The sequence below is a fragment of the Pogona vitticeps genome, chromosome 6, assembly GCF_051106095.1.
Source record: "Pogona vitticeps strain Pit_001003342236 chromosome 6, PviZW2.1, whole genome shotgun sequence".
Classification (NCBI taxonomy): Eukaryota; Metazoa; Chordata; class Lepidosauria; order Squamata; family Agamidae; genus Pogona; species Pogona vitticeps.
In genome coordinates, this window is record NC_135788.1 from 119,028,243 (window position 1) to 119,041,671 (window position 13,429).

General features: G+C 49.7%; 2 protein-coding genes across 4 annotated transcripts in view; both read right to left on the bottom strand.

The window, feature by feature from the left end:
- Window positions 1-543, bottom strand: part of IPO4 (importin 4) — a 33,203-nt gene extending 32,660 nt beyond the window's left edge. Inside the window, exon 1 of the mRNA XM_020810480.3 lies at window positions 159-543. Within this exon, the coding sequence (XP_020666139.3) occupies window positions 159-227 (69 nt within the window). The 5' untranslated portion in view covers window positions 228-543. The remainder of the gene's footprint in view (window positions 1-158) is intronic.
- A 2,368-nt stretch (window positions 544-2,911) lies between these two features.
- On the bottom strand, window positions 2,912-13,330 carry TM9SF1 (transmembrane 9 superfamily member 1). Of its 3 annotated transcripts, none has more exons than XM_020810488.3 (5): window positions 12,942-13,330; window positions 10,757-11,109; window positions 8,860-9,667; window positions 6,785-7,058; window positions 2,912-4,708 (listed from the first exon to the last, which is right to left on the bottom strand). In XM_020810488.3, the coding sequence occupies exons 2-5, from the start codon at window positions 11,069-11,071 to the stop codon at window positions 4,315-4,317; spliced, it is 1,791 nt and encodes a 596-aa protein (XP_020666147.2). In that variant the 5' UTR covers window positions 11,072-11,109; window positions 12,942-13,330; the 3' UTR covers window positions 2,912-4,314. The 3 variants fall into 3 exon arrangements, with proteins under 3 accessions (XP_020666147.2, XP_072833179.2, XP_072833180.1); XM_072977078.2 differs by lacking the exon at window positions 12,942-13,330 and adding an exon at window positions 11,763-12,669; XM_072977079.2 differs by lacking the exon at window positions 12,942-13,330 and adding an exon at window positions 11,576-12,669.
- Window positions 13,331-13,429: the final 99 nt, after the last annotated feature.

Sequence of the window (13,429 nt, forward strand, 5' to 3'; positions counted from 1 at the left end):
AGAGAGCGAGAATTCAGGCTTGATTTGATCCAGGGCCCTCTTGTTCGTCTTTCTGGCACCCTGAAGGGCTGCGTGCATGTCCTCAAATCTACTCCACCCACCCATATCCTATCAGGACCCCCCTCCCTCCCTCCCTCTGCCCTCTTGCTCCTCTCTACCTGTTGGATGACGGCATTGTCCGGCTGTAGTAAGTCGGCCAGAATCTTCTCCAGCTGCAAGGTCTCCATGGTGAGGCCAGAAGGAGGTGGTGGTGGTGGGTCTGTGTGTGGGGGGGCAAAACTTAAGGGGATGAAACCCCCCCTAAAGACCACCTAGAGTGCTGGGGGGGAGGGAAGAGGAGGGGAAGCTCCCCCTCCCAACCAGCAGGGCTGAATGGGCTGCTGGGGGGACGTATTTAAGCACCCCAAAAGGGGAAAAAGGTGGGAGGCACAGCCCCGCCCCCCCAAAAAAAGGAAGACAGCTACGAGAGAGAGCCGCTAAGCAACTGTCGGCTACAACCGTTCAGTTGCCAGCGCACGTGGAGAAGACAAGTTGCAACTTCCGGGGGACGGAAAGGCATCCGGGGGGGCATGTGCTTTCTAGTTCTCGCGCGCCCCCTGCTGGCGGAGCGGGCCTATTGCTCTCCTCGCCTCCCAGCTTTTAAGTCGCTGGGAGGCTCCGCTCTCTCCGTCCCTCCTCCCTTCCAGCGGCCTTCTCCGTTTCCAAGGCAACGGAGCGGGGCGCGCCAGGCCTAGTCCAGGGCCTGAGACCGGCTGGTTTATTTATTTGGCTTTTATACCGCCATTCTGGCGGCCAAGGCCACTCTGGGCGTTAAATATTTATAAGACCAAACTACAACTTTAAAACAATAAACATATAGTAATTATAAAATCAAAATGAAACACACCTGCACCAACAAATTGAACTGCAAATAATTAACACATATGTGGAGACGAGGCAGTGGGACTGATCTTCTTGCCTGCCAGAAGTCTCAGAGCAATCAAAGAAAAGCACTCTGCACACGGTCAGAGGCAGCGTCTCACTGCCTCACTCCCGTGTCCATTTCTTGGTTGCCTTGAGAGCAAGAACTTTAATTAGACTGAAGGGAACGAAGCAAAGGTTTTATAGTCCCAGTAAGTTCAGAGGGAAGCACATGCCAACAAAGAACCCAGAACCTGGAAACATTACTCATTTGGATTACAGTTCCCCAAATCCCCCAACCACCATTGCAGGTGATGGTGCAGGGGGATTATGGGAGTTGTAGTCCCCTTGGCTGATTCCCCCCCCCTCCAAGCTCTTAGACAGTGTTTCCCAACCTTGGGTCCCCGGATGTTCTTGGACAACAACTCCCAGAAGCTTTCGCCACTGGCTGGGGTTTCTGGGAACTGTAGTCCAAGAAGATGTAGGGGACCCAAGCTTGGGGTCTGTCCTGTGTGAAAAACTTCCAAAAATCCAAGGACCAAGTAGGAGAGAAGAGCAAGGAACATGGCAGATTATTCCTGGCACGCACGTTGTCCGTCTGAGACTACTGTGCCAGGTTCGACAGGCAAATAGGCTGGCTTGCTAAACAACCACAGCAACTTCCTTTTGCGGGTTTCTTTCAGAGATCAAGGTTTTTGTTTCACACAGCCACCCCTGCACATTGGCAATGGTAGTCTAACACACCAGGAAGGTTGCAAAAGGGGTCATGCGGCTACAGGCATTAAACATCACAGGATCAGACCTCAGCTGGCTGCATTACAGTCAAGGAACGCTGTTAGGCATAAGATGTAAAAGAAGTAACCGTGTTTGTCCGTGCAAGCATAAATGAAAACCATCATCATCTTGTTGTTGTTTAGTCGTTTAGTCTTGTCCGACTCTTCGTGACCACATGGACCAGAGCACGCCAGGCCCTCCTGTCTTCCACTGCTTCCCGGGGTTGGGTCAAATTCATGTTGGTCGCTTCGATGACACTGTCCAGCCATCTCGTCCTCTGTCGTCCCCTTCTCCTCTTGCCTTTCACACTTTCCCAACATCAGGTTCTTTTCAGGGGAGTCTTCTCTTCTCATGAGATGGCCAAAGTATTGGAGCCTCAGCTTGAGGATCTGTCCTTCCAGTGATCATCATCTTACCCTTGTAAAATACCCTACGACGAAGGTTCTCACATTCTTTACAGCACAGCTCCTACTGAAGACTTGCATATCCGAAACACTATCATCACAATGTTGAACACCCACTGACTTTTGTACCAACCAACCACAACCTAAATATTTGTCATATTCCCTCTCCTCTTATGTCTGATGAAGCGGACACGTCCACGAAAGCTTGCATGAAAAAAAAAGTTAGTCTTTAAGGTGCCACCACGGTTTTAACTTATTTTATTTTGTTTTCACCAATAACGATAGAAGTAAGTCACTGGTTTTGGACTAAGGATCTTTCTGATCTAATTCTACAATTCCGTCCTTCTCCTGGGGAAATTTTAGCTTCTAACTAGCCATGGAGGCATCAAAACAGCACGGATTTCACTGGGTGCTTTCTCTGGCTTGCTGGCGGAGGAACAAGACAAGAGTAAAATGGAGAAAGCTGCTCTATTAGTGCTCAAATAAATCGTCAATAATTTTCCATAGAGGTAGCGCATTAGTCTATTTCAACACATAAATCAAAATGAAAAACAGGCTGAAGGTACCATCCAGGCCAGGAGACGTACTTCTGTGTGAGCTTCAGTGTCACTTACCAAAAGTCCTTTAGGAATAGAAACTTGCTTCTTCCAAAAAGAACACAAGGATTTCTCACAAGGCGGACTTCTGTGCCCATTAACAAACCCTACACTGACGCAGTCAACACAGATTTCAAGGGAAGAGGAATTGTGTGTGCCTATGTGTTTGATTACGAGAGAGACGAAATAAAACAGCTAGCTACTTCGATTCTGTTTTGATAACAGCCAGAGCCGGCATTTCATTTTGGTTTTGTTAATAAAGTTTTATTTCGAGATCTGTAAAAAGAAACTGTTGGAAGAGAAATAAACAAAGCAACCAAAAATAAAACAAAAACACAAAATTAAAAAATAATCCAACTTCAATCATTGCTAATATACATAACTCATCATATATATATATATCTTCATATATAATTATAGGCATTTTCTTCATCCACATGGAAGGGGAAAAGACAGCTCCTCCCCAACTCTTATTTCAACAGCGCCAGGCACCTTGGGAATACAAAGGATATGAACAGCGAAAGAAAACGCACTGGCCATTTAGGAAGCAAAGGATCCACCAGGCAGGAGGAGGAGAGGGTGGCCCGGTCTAGGAAGTGATAAATAAGGGCCTCCTTAAAGCTGGAAAGGAAAATCAACCTTCCATTCAAACTGGAAAATAATAATAGCAGAGATTCTTCCCTCTGCCCATCCCTTCCAAGATCAGAGGGCTTAAATGTTTGCCCCTGGAAATGATTTGATCAAGTGAAATTCTAAGGGCACAGCTCCTTAACTTCTAGGTGCCTTTTAGACTACAATTCACATCATCTCTCAGTTTTTTGTGGCATGCTGGGGAAGATAGGTGTTACTATTGCACACCTTTGGGAGGTCCCTGCCAGCCCGTTCTCGTCGAAACCCCGTTGCCAACGGCTGGGTTACTTTATTTTCTTGAAGCCGGCCCCTGCCAGCCCTTGTGTCGGCAACTGCTTTTCTCCTATGTCCCATTTTTTATGTGGGATTGGTCGCCCAGTTGCAGAAGAACCCAGAAGGAAGTGAATCAAGAAGGAAACCAAATGTTCACCTTTTTCAATCAGTCAGCAACAAGAGCCAAACGGTCCTTTGAGGAAGAAGGGGTTTGCTGGCTGATTCGGCTTGGCTTTCAGTTATGACCAGATTGTACACGCTTAAGGAAAAAAAATTGTCCTTAACCATTTGTTGTATTTCAACCAGTGAGACAAACATAATAAACTGATACTATTCATATCCAGTATTTTTTTAAAATGCAGTTTTGAACAACCCGGGGTGGAGAGAGAAGAGAAATCCATAGCCGTGTTTACTAATTGGCCAGATTTACAGAGCTCACTAATTGGCTAGTTATGTTGACCAACAGAAGAGGAAAACGAAAGGGTGCCCTCCCTTCTTTCTTGCAAAGGAGCAGCCGCTGTGATGAGCTGGGAAGTTCTCAGTCAGTTCTACCCAACGGAAGGACAGAACACCCAAGTGTTCATTGCTCAGTTAAGATTCCATCCAACGCCTCTAGCCGCCTCGCTTGGTTCGGCCCGTAAAAAGCTCTTGCAACGCTCTTAGACATGCCCATCCTAGCCAATAGGAAAATTGCGCTTTCGCGCAGACCCAGTCAACCAGAGGAGAGGTGCGGCGGCTCAGTCCATCTTGAGGTTGACGTAGATGTAGCGGATGAACTTAAGGGAGGCAAAAAAAGAAATGGTCCCCAGCATCAGGAAGAAGACATAGCCAGTGAGGAGGGAGTAGCCAAAGAACTCCACCGTCTGCACCACACCTGACATGTTGGAGCGCCGCGAGTAGTAGAACACAGAGTAGAGGAAGATGAAGACGCCAGTGGAGCCGGTGCTGAGCACAGAGCGCCACCACCAGCGGTAGTCCTCGCCCGAGAGCTGGAAGTAGGTGAGCGCAATGGAGATGCAGGCCCCGACGCTCAGCAGGATGGCGAAAACGAAGAAGAGGATGCCGTAGAGCGTGTACTGCTCCCGGCCCCACACCGTGGCAAAGATGTAGTACAACTCCACGGAAATAGCACTGCAAAGAGAGGGGAAGGGAGGGGAGAACTCTGTGAGAGCAATTCCCACCTCTGACCAAGATCCGCCCGCCAACCTTCCACGCCATTATACATGGATTTCACCGGAGGCCACTGTTCTAGCTACCCTGACGTCTAAAATGGTGTTTGCCCTCATGACAACCCTACGAGGCAGGCCACCTTTTACCCCCTACTGTACAGATTGGAAACCAGAGTCTACTGCAAAGATGTGAAGGGGGGATGGGAAAGAGAAAGAGAGAAAGAGAGAGAGAGAGAAGAGAAGAGAAGAGAAATTCAGGAGAGAAACCCTCAAACAATTGGTCCTTCCCCACCCAGGAAAAAAATTCAGATTTAGAAACCTAGAAAATACTTCAAGGATATATATATATTTGGCTTTGTTTTTTGGCTTCTCAATGAATGAAATGCTTTCTAAGACAAGGTCGTACACAGTCAAAATGCAGGGAACTGCACAGTCCAAAGGTTTTTTTTAAAAAATATAAGATATTCAACAGAATTAAAAGATCACAATTCCTACGCATTCAAATATAAAGTACTCATGTGAGGAAGGCATTGCTGATGGCCTGTAATGCATAAGTGGTGCAACTGCTTGCATTTCTCTTTTTATAAAATATATATTATAAATCTAATCATATTTTAAAAAATATATGGGCTAGCAAAGTTATGAATGAAACATTTTGTGTTGAAAAAGCAGCAAACAAGTTTGGGTTGGATATGAAAGCAAGCAGGGCGTATATTTTGATTTTTACCCAAATGCCCATTCTTTAACAGATTTTTTTTAAAAAGGGGGGGAGGTGGAATTCCCTCCAAGGCTTCAATGTTAAAGTATATGTGCAATCTACAGCCTGTCTCATCCACAGGTCTGCCATTTATGACTCTCGATATTGGCTCTCCAACGAAATAGAGTAATTACCATATTTTTCTGTGTATAAGACTATATTTTTGCCTAAAATCTTTAGACTAAAAATTGAGGGTCGTCTTATGCACGGGAGTAAGCTGAGGAGAGAACAAAAACAAGTGGAGGGGAAAGCAGGGATCAAAGCGATCCTGCAGGGCTTTGATCCCTTTCCCCCTACACTTGCTAAGCCCCACTTAGATTTCTTAATTTTGGATTATAAAAGGGGGGGCGTCTTATACATGGAAAAATATGGTAAGTAAATGATACATCCTGACACATGGCACTTTATCTGCTGGGAGAGGCGTGGACCAGGGGAACTGGGGAGTAATAAGCAAGTTAAGAGATGCCACCAGACATGAAGGAACAGGTGCAGTGCACACAGCGCCCACTGTAAGTGGGCAAATGTGGGGCCACATAGCATAGTGGATAACAAGGACAGAGACTTGTGAGTGGTGACTCTCCTTCAAGTCTGACTTAAGTTGCACTGGGGACTGGACTCAGTCTTTTTAAAAAAGACTCCCACTCGACTTGTGACTTGGAACTATTTTCCCGAGTCATGTTTCGAGTCTCTAGGAGGGACGGCCCACCCTTCTTGCTCTTGCTCCCATCCTCAGAGGTCGTGGGCCCCTTCCTGGAGCCGGCTACTTGGCTGTACCGGTGGCACCTCCCAACCAGCTGACAGGCCGGCGCATGCGCAGAAACAGAGGCCAGCTGTCCATGTGCAGGTGCATGTGCCCACCCAGTTTCCCTTCCAGCCCCACCATCTCTGGACATGCACCAGCCTATCCGCTGGGTGGCACATATGTCGTCTGTGTCTTGAGTCCCAAGCCTGTGAATCCTCAGGACTCTAGGCTTAAATCCAAAGAATTGGATTCAGAACTCAGACATGGTGCATGGACTCTCAGAGTGGGATTCGGGAGAGCTGGGCTCAAATCCCCACCTGACCCTAGAATCTCACTGGTAAACCAGCAGTAAACGGCAAACTAGTCTTGGAATATCTCACATGCTTCAGAAACAAAGCTCTGCGAAGATCACCCTAAGCTAGAAATGACTCAACCGCACATTAAAAGGGTTCAAGTACAAAATCAGGGACAACGTGGCTAGGGGAAGGAGAGGAAGAAAGGTTCCCAACCGACGCAGGGTGTGCCACCTGGCCTCTTACCTGAAGGGCAAGAATCCGCCAATGGTCATGTGCACCAGCGTGGATTTGTACCAGGGCTGCAGCGGGATCTCCCGCGCGATGTTCTTGGTACGGCAGGGGGCGTCAAACGGGCCCGCCCGGTTCTTGCCGAAGATGCCCCCGATGACGGTGAGGGGGAAGCCCACCAGCAGCCAAACCGTAAGGAGCAACAGGATGGTGGTGGCGGGCAGGGCCTGCGTCGAGCCGTTGGCCCAGTGAACCGAGTTGACCACGCTCCATGTCAGGAAGAAGGGAGCTGAGCAGAGAGAGAGAGAGAGAAAAGAAAAGTGATACCTGGATCAGCAACAAACCCCTGGGGATGATAGATCTAAGAAGCAGCCTTATGGAGGTTTCCTCACCATGGCATGTGGGAATCTAGTGTGGCTGTAGGGGGGAAAATGGCTTCTGTTTTACAAAGGCAAGCACGGGCCTTATCCTTGAAGGGCAAAGAAGCAACCCACCGATGTCCTAATTGATTCTCTCAAGTGGGAAGGAACAGAGACTTTCCACCCCTTTTTTTGCAAACCCCATGAAGTGCGGCCCTCCAGATCTCGTTGAATGAATGGACTCCAGCCCGGATCGATCAAAGTCCAGGATCAATGGGAGTTTATGCCAAGCCATGTAAGTTGCCTCACCGTGACACGGAAGGAACCAAACAGATGGATTAAAAATAGGAAGTCACGCTTTGTGTGAAGCTTCAAACCTTCCCCAGATTTCAGTTATCCCCCTTGGAAAAGATCTGATGGGGTTGTGTCTTTCATCTCTCCTGGTGATTCCCAACCTGCGGTCCCCAGATGTTCCCAGACTGCAACTCCCAGAAATCCTGGCCAACACGGTTAGTGGCAAAGGCTTCTGGGAATTTGTGTTCAAGAACATCGGGGGACCCAAAGGTCTGGAACCTCGGATCTAGCTGGAACCTGAAAAGATTCATTTCTTTTTACTACAACTCCACTAATCATGATGGCTGCTAGTCATAGTGAAAAGAAAGAAAGGAAAAACCAAATCCTCCTCACAGAGGTGTAGTTAAATACCACTGGCCATCTCCAGAATTGGGGGGGGGGGGAGGTTGTTCTAGAAGATAACGAGACCAGAAAGTATTAGCTCAGCTCCATTCACTAAAACCTCTACTCTTTTTTCATAGTCAACTTTGGAGAAAGATCCAGTGGCCTCTGCCTAAGCTAGTTCTCAACAAGGGGACCATCGAGATTACAAAGACTAACCTGGCTCGCTTCAAATGTATTACGGCTAACAATGGCCACGTTGGTTGGGGAAGATGGGACTTACAATCTAATGTACTGGGAAAGCATGAGGTTATGGGAGGCTGAGACAGATGACCAGCAGAGGATGGTAGAACCCACCCAACTGATCAGAAACACCCTAAAGAATGTCAATAGAAAGGAAAGTTACGGAAGATTGATTCTTCCCCCTCTGACAAGGAGCACTGTGACTATTTTTGATGCACAGTGGTGCCAAGAAGCTCTTCCTGTTCGTATGTTTGCATCCTGTACTGCTTTTTAAAGTTCCTTGAGGTGAGGCTAGTAATCAAGGCGGCTATATTTCTTCTCTGGTGTCAGGAGAAGCGTATTTGTGTAGATCACTTGCCAAGGAACGTAAAATAGAGAGTTCAGTGACACCCTTATATGCAAGAGTAGAACTTCTTATAGGCCACTGGCTGACCTGTGGGTAGAGTTCATGGGATTTCGTTTGTGGCTTTTAAATTCCTCATCCTATGCCAGGCAAGGGGGCATGCATGGGCCCCCAGAAAGGGTCAGATCCCCATGGTTCCCGGCTGATGCCAGATGTGGGCCAAGAACATCAGGAAAGGTAGACTATTGGCAGGATTGGCAGAAGCAGAGGGAAAACCTCAAGCTGGCCATGAGGGTGGACTGCTCAAGGCCCGACATTTGCAAAGGAAAAACAGGAGAAAATAAAGGTCAGAGAGATGACATTGGGAAGGGACCAGAGTGACCCAGTCAAAAAAGGCCTCTGAGAGAGATGGAGGCATGCACTTCCCGTCTCCCCCAGTCCACAGGGACCTAGCCAGGTAGGGGCCTCACCTGAGAAAAGGCTGGTGGTGAGCAGGATGTTCCAGACCCATCGCTCGCCACCAATCTGGCGGTAGAAATTGCTGGAAACGTAGCCGGAGATGCAGCAGGTGAGGGCGTAGAGGAGGATGGCGGCTGAGTTGATGGCCCCATGCCGGTGGACGTTAAACATGCCCAGGAGAGCCATCACAATGATCCCCGTGCCCAGCGCCAGGAACTGGCTTCCCACACCCAGGACGGCGCAGAGGAGGCTCCGGCAGGGCGGGAAGCGGAAGACGTCAGTGTGAATGATCTTCCACCCGTTGTCTCCTTGGTCAAAGTCATCCCCGGAGGACGAAGAGGAGGCTTCTTCGTCCAGGTTGTAGCGAGCCAGGTCGTTCTTGAGGACCCGCATGAGGATGACCACCACGAAGCCCACCAGGAGGAACACCAGGACCATGGAGTTGATGATGGAGAGCCAATGGATCTCCAAGGTGTGGGGGAAAAAGCCGTCGTCCCCGCCCCGGCCGCCCCGGTGTTCGCCTCGCCGTTCCGAGGTAGTCTCCGACCAGCGGACGCTGTAGGTGTGGGTGATGGGGACCACGCTTCGGACATCGTCCAGGCTGGTGGGCTTGACGTTCCGGACGCTGACGTTGGCGTGGATGATGCGGTCGCCGTTCCATTCGAGGTGGAAGTCCAGGTGAGTCCAGAGCCCGATCTTGTGGCTGTGAGGCAAGAAGCCGCTCTCCTCCATGTAACCCACGAAGCCACGGAGCGGCAGGTCGTCCACCACAAATTCGAAGTAGTAGAGCTCCTCAATGGCCTGGCGGAGGCGCTCCACCTGCCGAAAAGGAAAAGGTAGGGTCAGAGGAGGAGAACTCTGCGGATCCCCTGGGCTGCCAGCAAAAACCAACAAGCGGGTCCTGGATCAAACCAAACCTGAACTCTGTCTAGACAAGAAAATGATAAAACTGGAGCTATTCAACTCTGAGCACATCACGGGAAGGCAGGATTCTCTGGAAGAGACCATCCTGCTGGGAAAGGTGGAAAGCAGCAGCAGGAGGACCCAATAGAAGACAGACTGACTCTCTAAAACAGCAATGGCAAACCTATGTCACGCGTGCCACAGCCCTTTCTGCAGGCACAGGAACCCTAAGTCGCCAGATCGCTACTCTCCCCCGCACAGCCAAATCTGAGAAGGCGCTGCAGCCGCAGTGCTGGTGCTTCGACAGGCGGATCCAGAGCAGCTGGCAGATCTGGAGTGCAGTCTTGAGGCACCTCCGTGCCCGGGATTCCCCCTTCCGCTGCCACTTCTGGTTCTGCCGTGACATGCCGCCCACTGGGGTGGGTTGGTTGTTTTTTTCGGTTTGGGCAAGCGAGCCCCAAAAGGTATGTTGCCACTGCCCTCAAGGAACCGACAGCCTTGCGTTTACAAGAGCTGAGCAGGGCTGTTGAGGACATGACGTTTCAGAGATCGCTCATTCATAGGGTTGGTATGAATCGGAGGAGGCTTGACAGCACATAACAACAAAACCAGAACTGTTTAAAGCTGCCTTTTATTAGTGATTGCACCTGTTAGGTCCAATGTTGTTCTAACTTGTTTATTAGTTAGCTAGTTCAGTAGTTTTACTGATTTTTTAAATTGTTTTTCAGTTTGTTTATTGTTTTGTATTTATTTATTTATTCTTTCTTTCTTTGTATACTGTGCTGTAAACTGCCCGGAAAACGTGTTGTACTATGGGGCTGTATATAAGATGAATGAATGAATGAATGAATGAATGAATGAATGAATGAATGAATGAATGAATGAATGAATGAATGAACATACACACACATCAGATTAGAGAGGGTCCGGAGAACCAACAGTGTGGGAGGGACACAACTGTTCCCAAGGTGGATACTGGAGCCTAATGTTTCCAGCCAGGTTTACCTGCTCAGGGGAGAGCTTCATTTCACAGAGGACCTTCTTTTCCACATTCTCCCGGAAACGGATCTCATACATGGACTCTGCCATGCGGTCTCCATACAGCACTTCCCCCAGGGTCAGGCTTTTGTGGCGGATTTTCTCCGGGGAGCAGACAGGGAGTTGGTAATAATGGTAGGTCTCCTGAGGATTGTGGTACGGCCCCACTTTGTTGACATAGAGCATCACGGGGTCCCCTGGATTGTAGCGCGTCTCTGAGGAGGCAACGGAGAATAGCAGAAGGGAGGAGAAGAGAAGGAGGAAGGGTGGAGGGTAGGCCATAATGGGACGATACTGGGAGGACAAAGAGGGGATGGAAACTGGGTTGCGATTTGAGAGGAAAAGAGAGAGAGAAAACACTCCTTTAGTCAGAAATGACTTGCATGTACATTTGTCGTATGTGAGCCTCTGGATGTGGTAGGACAACAACACCCATAATTCCTCATCACTGGCTAAGCTGGGTACAGCAGTTGGGAACTGCAGTCCCATCGCTTCTGGAAAGCCATAAGCCGCCCACTTTGACTAAAGGTTCTGGATTACTTTCTTAGCTAATGTCAAAAGATCCTAGGATTGCTCTCTTGGGACGCCTTCTTCAACGTCAGCGGTTAAGGCTGCACCGGTTGGAAGTGCTTCCAGTTTTAATATGACACCCAGCGATCACCCTATCAGGTGTTCTGTCGTATTCTCCTCCCCCTCATCTCTAAAAGCAAGTACACATCCCCATGACTATTACTGTATTTGGATTTCATTTAACACCATGCCTAGATTATGGAGTTTCCCCTTTACCTGTGGATTTTGGCCACTTCATGTCAACAAAAGCTTGGAGGACTGCAGACAACTTCAGCAGCGCTATGGCTCCAACCACCGCTGGAGTGGCAGAGGCAGAATCAATGCCCTACCAAGGAGCCCTCTGTATTCTAGGGACAGGAAAAACAAATGCACCAGCGATACGCGTTTTTTTGAGTGATCTGACCTGGCCAGGGTGACACATGTCCTTGTGACATCTTGGCTGTGACATTTCCGTCCGGCTGTCTTTGGAAACTCCAGAGAGTCCAAAAATACCACAGCCAGATTGTTAACTGGGGCCTGGTGACAGGGAATGTACAACTCCCCTGTTCCAGCAGCTCCACTGGCTGTTGATCCATTTCCGGGCATAATTCAAAGTGCTGGTTTTAACCTATAAAGCCCTAAATGGCCTGGGTCCAAGCTATCTAAAAAACCACATTCCTTCTATGAGCCTGTTTGGGAATTAAGATTATCAGGAGCGGCCTTTCTCTTGGGCCCATCATCCTCACAGGCGCATTTGGTGGGGACCCAGGAGAGGGCCTTCTCTGTGGCTGCTGCTTTAGACTCTGGAACTCCCTCCCACTGGAGGCCAGACTGGTCCCATCTTTGCTGTCCTTCTGCAAGCAATCAAATACCTTTCTCTTCAGGCCAGCCTTTCCCCGACTGACTGGCTACCTGAGTAGGTTTTTTTTTTTAAATAGGTGCTTGTGCTCTGCTGCTTTTTCATTTGTTTTTAGTCTTGATTTTCAACTACCCTTTTCAATTTAATACCGGTTCAATTCTACTTAAATATCTGCATTCTCACTGTTTTTCGCTTTTAAACCTTGGTCTTTTTAACCAGGTAAGCCGCCTTGGCTCCTTTTAAGGAGAAAGGCGGGGTGAAGATCATTTGAAATAAAATAAGTACAGAAGTAATAGGGAGATCATTCCTCCCTTGGCAAAGGGGCTTAAGTCCCAGACACCCACCCACCCACCACCCACCCCATGTGCCTCTCACTTTGGAAATTCCCGGCTCATGCTGATTGGGGATCCTTGTCTGTAAGGCCATCCTTAGAAACAAGGTAGGGGTGTGTTTGTGTGTGTGTGTGTGTGTGTATGTTGGAAGTGCTACCCTAAACCTCCCCCTCCAGGATCCTCCCCCCCCCTTCCTTCCCCCCTTTCCCACCCAGTGCCCATCATGGAAACACTAGCTGGGGTGGGGTGGGGGGTTTGCTGAGCCCTGATCAGCCCCTCCCCCCAGCAGAGCCGTGGTCTATCTATGGGGCTGGTGTGCCCCCCCACCTCATCCTCCACCACCACGATGGCATCATCCCCTTGCCTCCCCCCAAACACCCACCCAGAGACCCTCCAAATATTCCCAACTCACCTGTCTCCCTAGGGCTGCCCTAGTCCCCGCCTGAGGGTCTTGTGGCCCCTTTGGAAGTTGGGGGCGGGCGGGGGTGGGGGGTAGGGAGAAAGGCGCCGGGTGGCCAAGTGCAGAGAAACCCAGGCGGCCGAGAGGTGGAAAAGGCTGGGGGGGGGGGTTCCTCACCCCCCGAGGCGACCCGGCCAACTGCCTGATCCCATTCTTCCCTTCGCTCCTGACCCAGCCCTTTCGCTCCTCAGCATCTCCGTCCTCTGGCTCCCGAGGAAGAGAGCGGCGCCATTCTTTCCGAAGGGGAGGGATCCCCTGAAGAACTGCGGCCTCCCACACGTCGGGGTCCTTCAGGCGATCTCGGCGGGCAGCCCCAGCCACGTCCGTCACCTACTTCCGCCCTCAGCCCGACGGCGGGGGCCTCACGTGCCCACAAGGAGACGTGACGCCGTACTCTGCGGCCGGCCGGCTCCATAGAGACCAGCGGGGCGAAGAAGAAA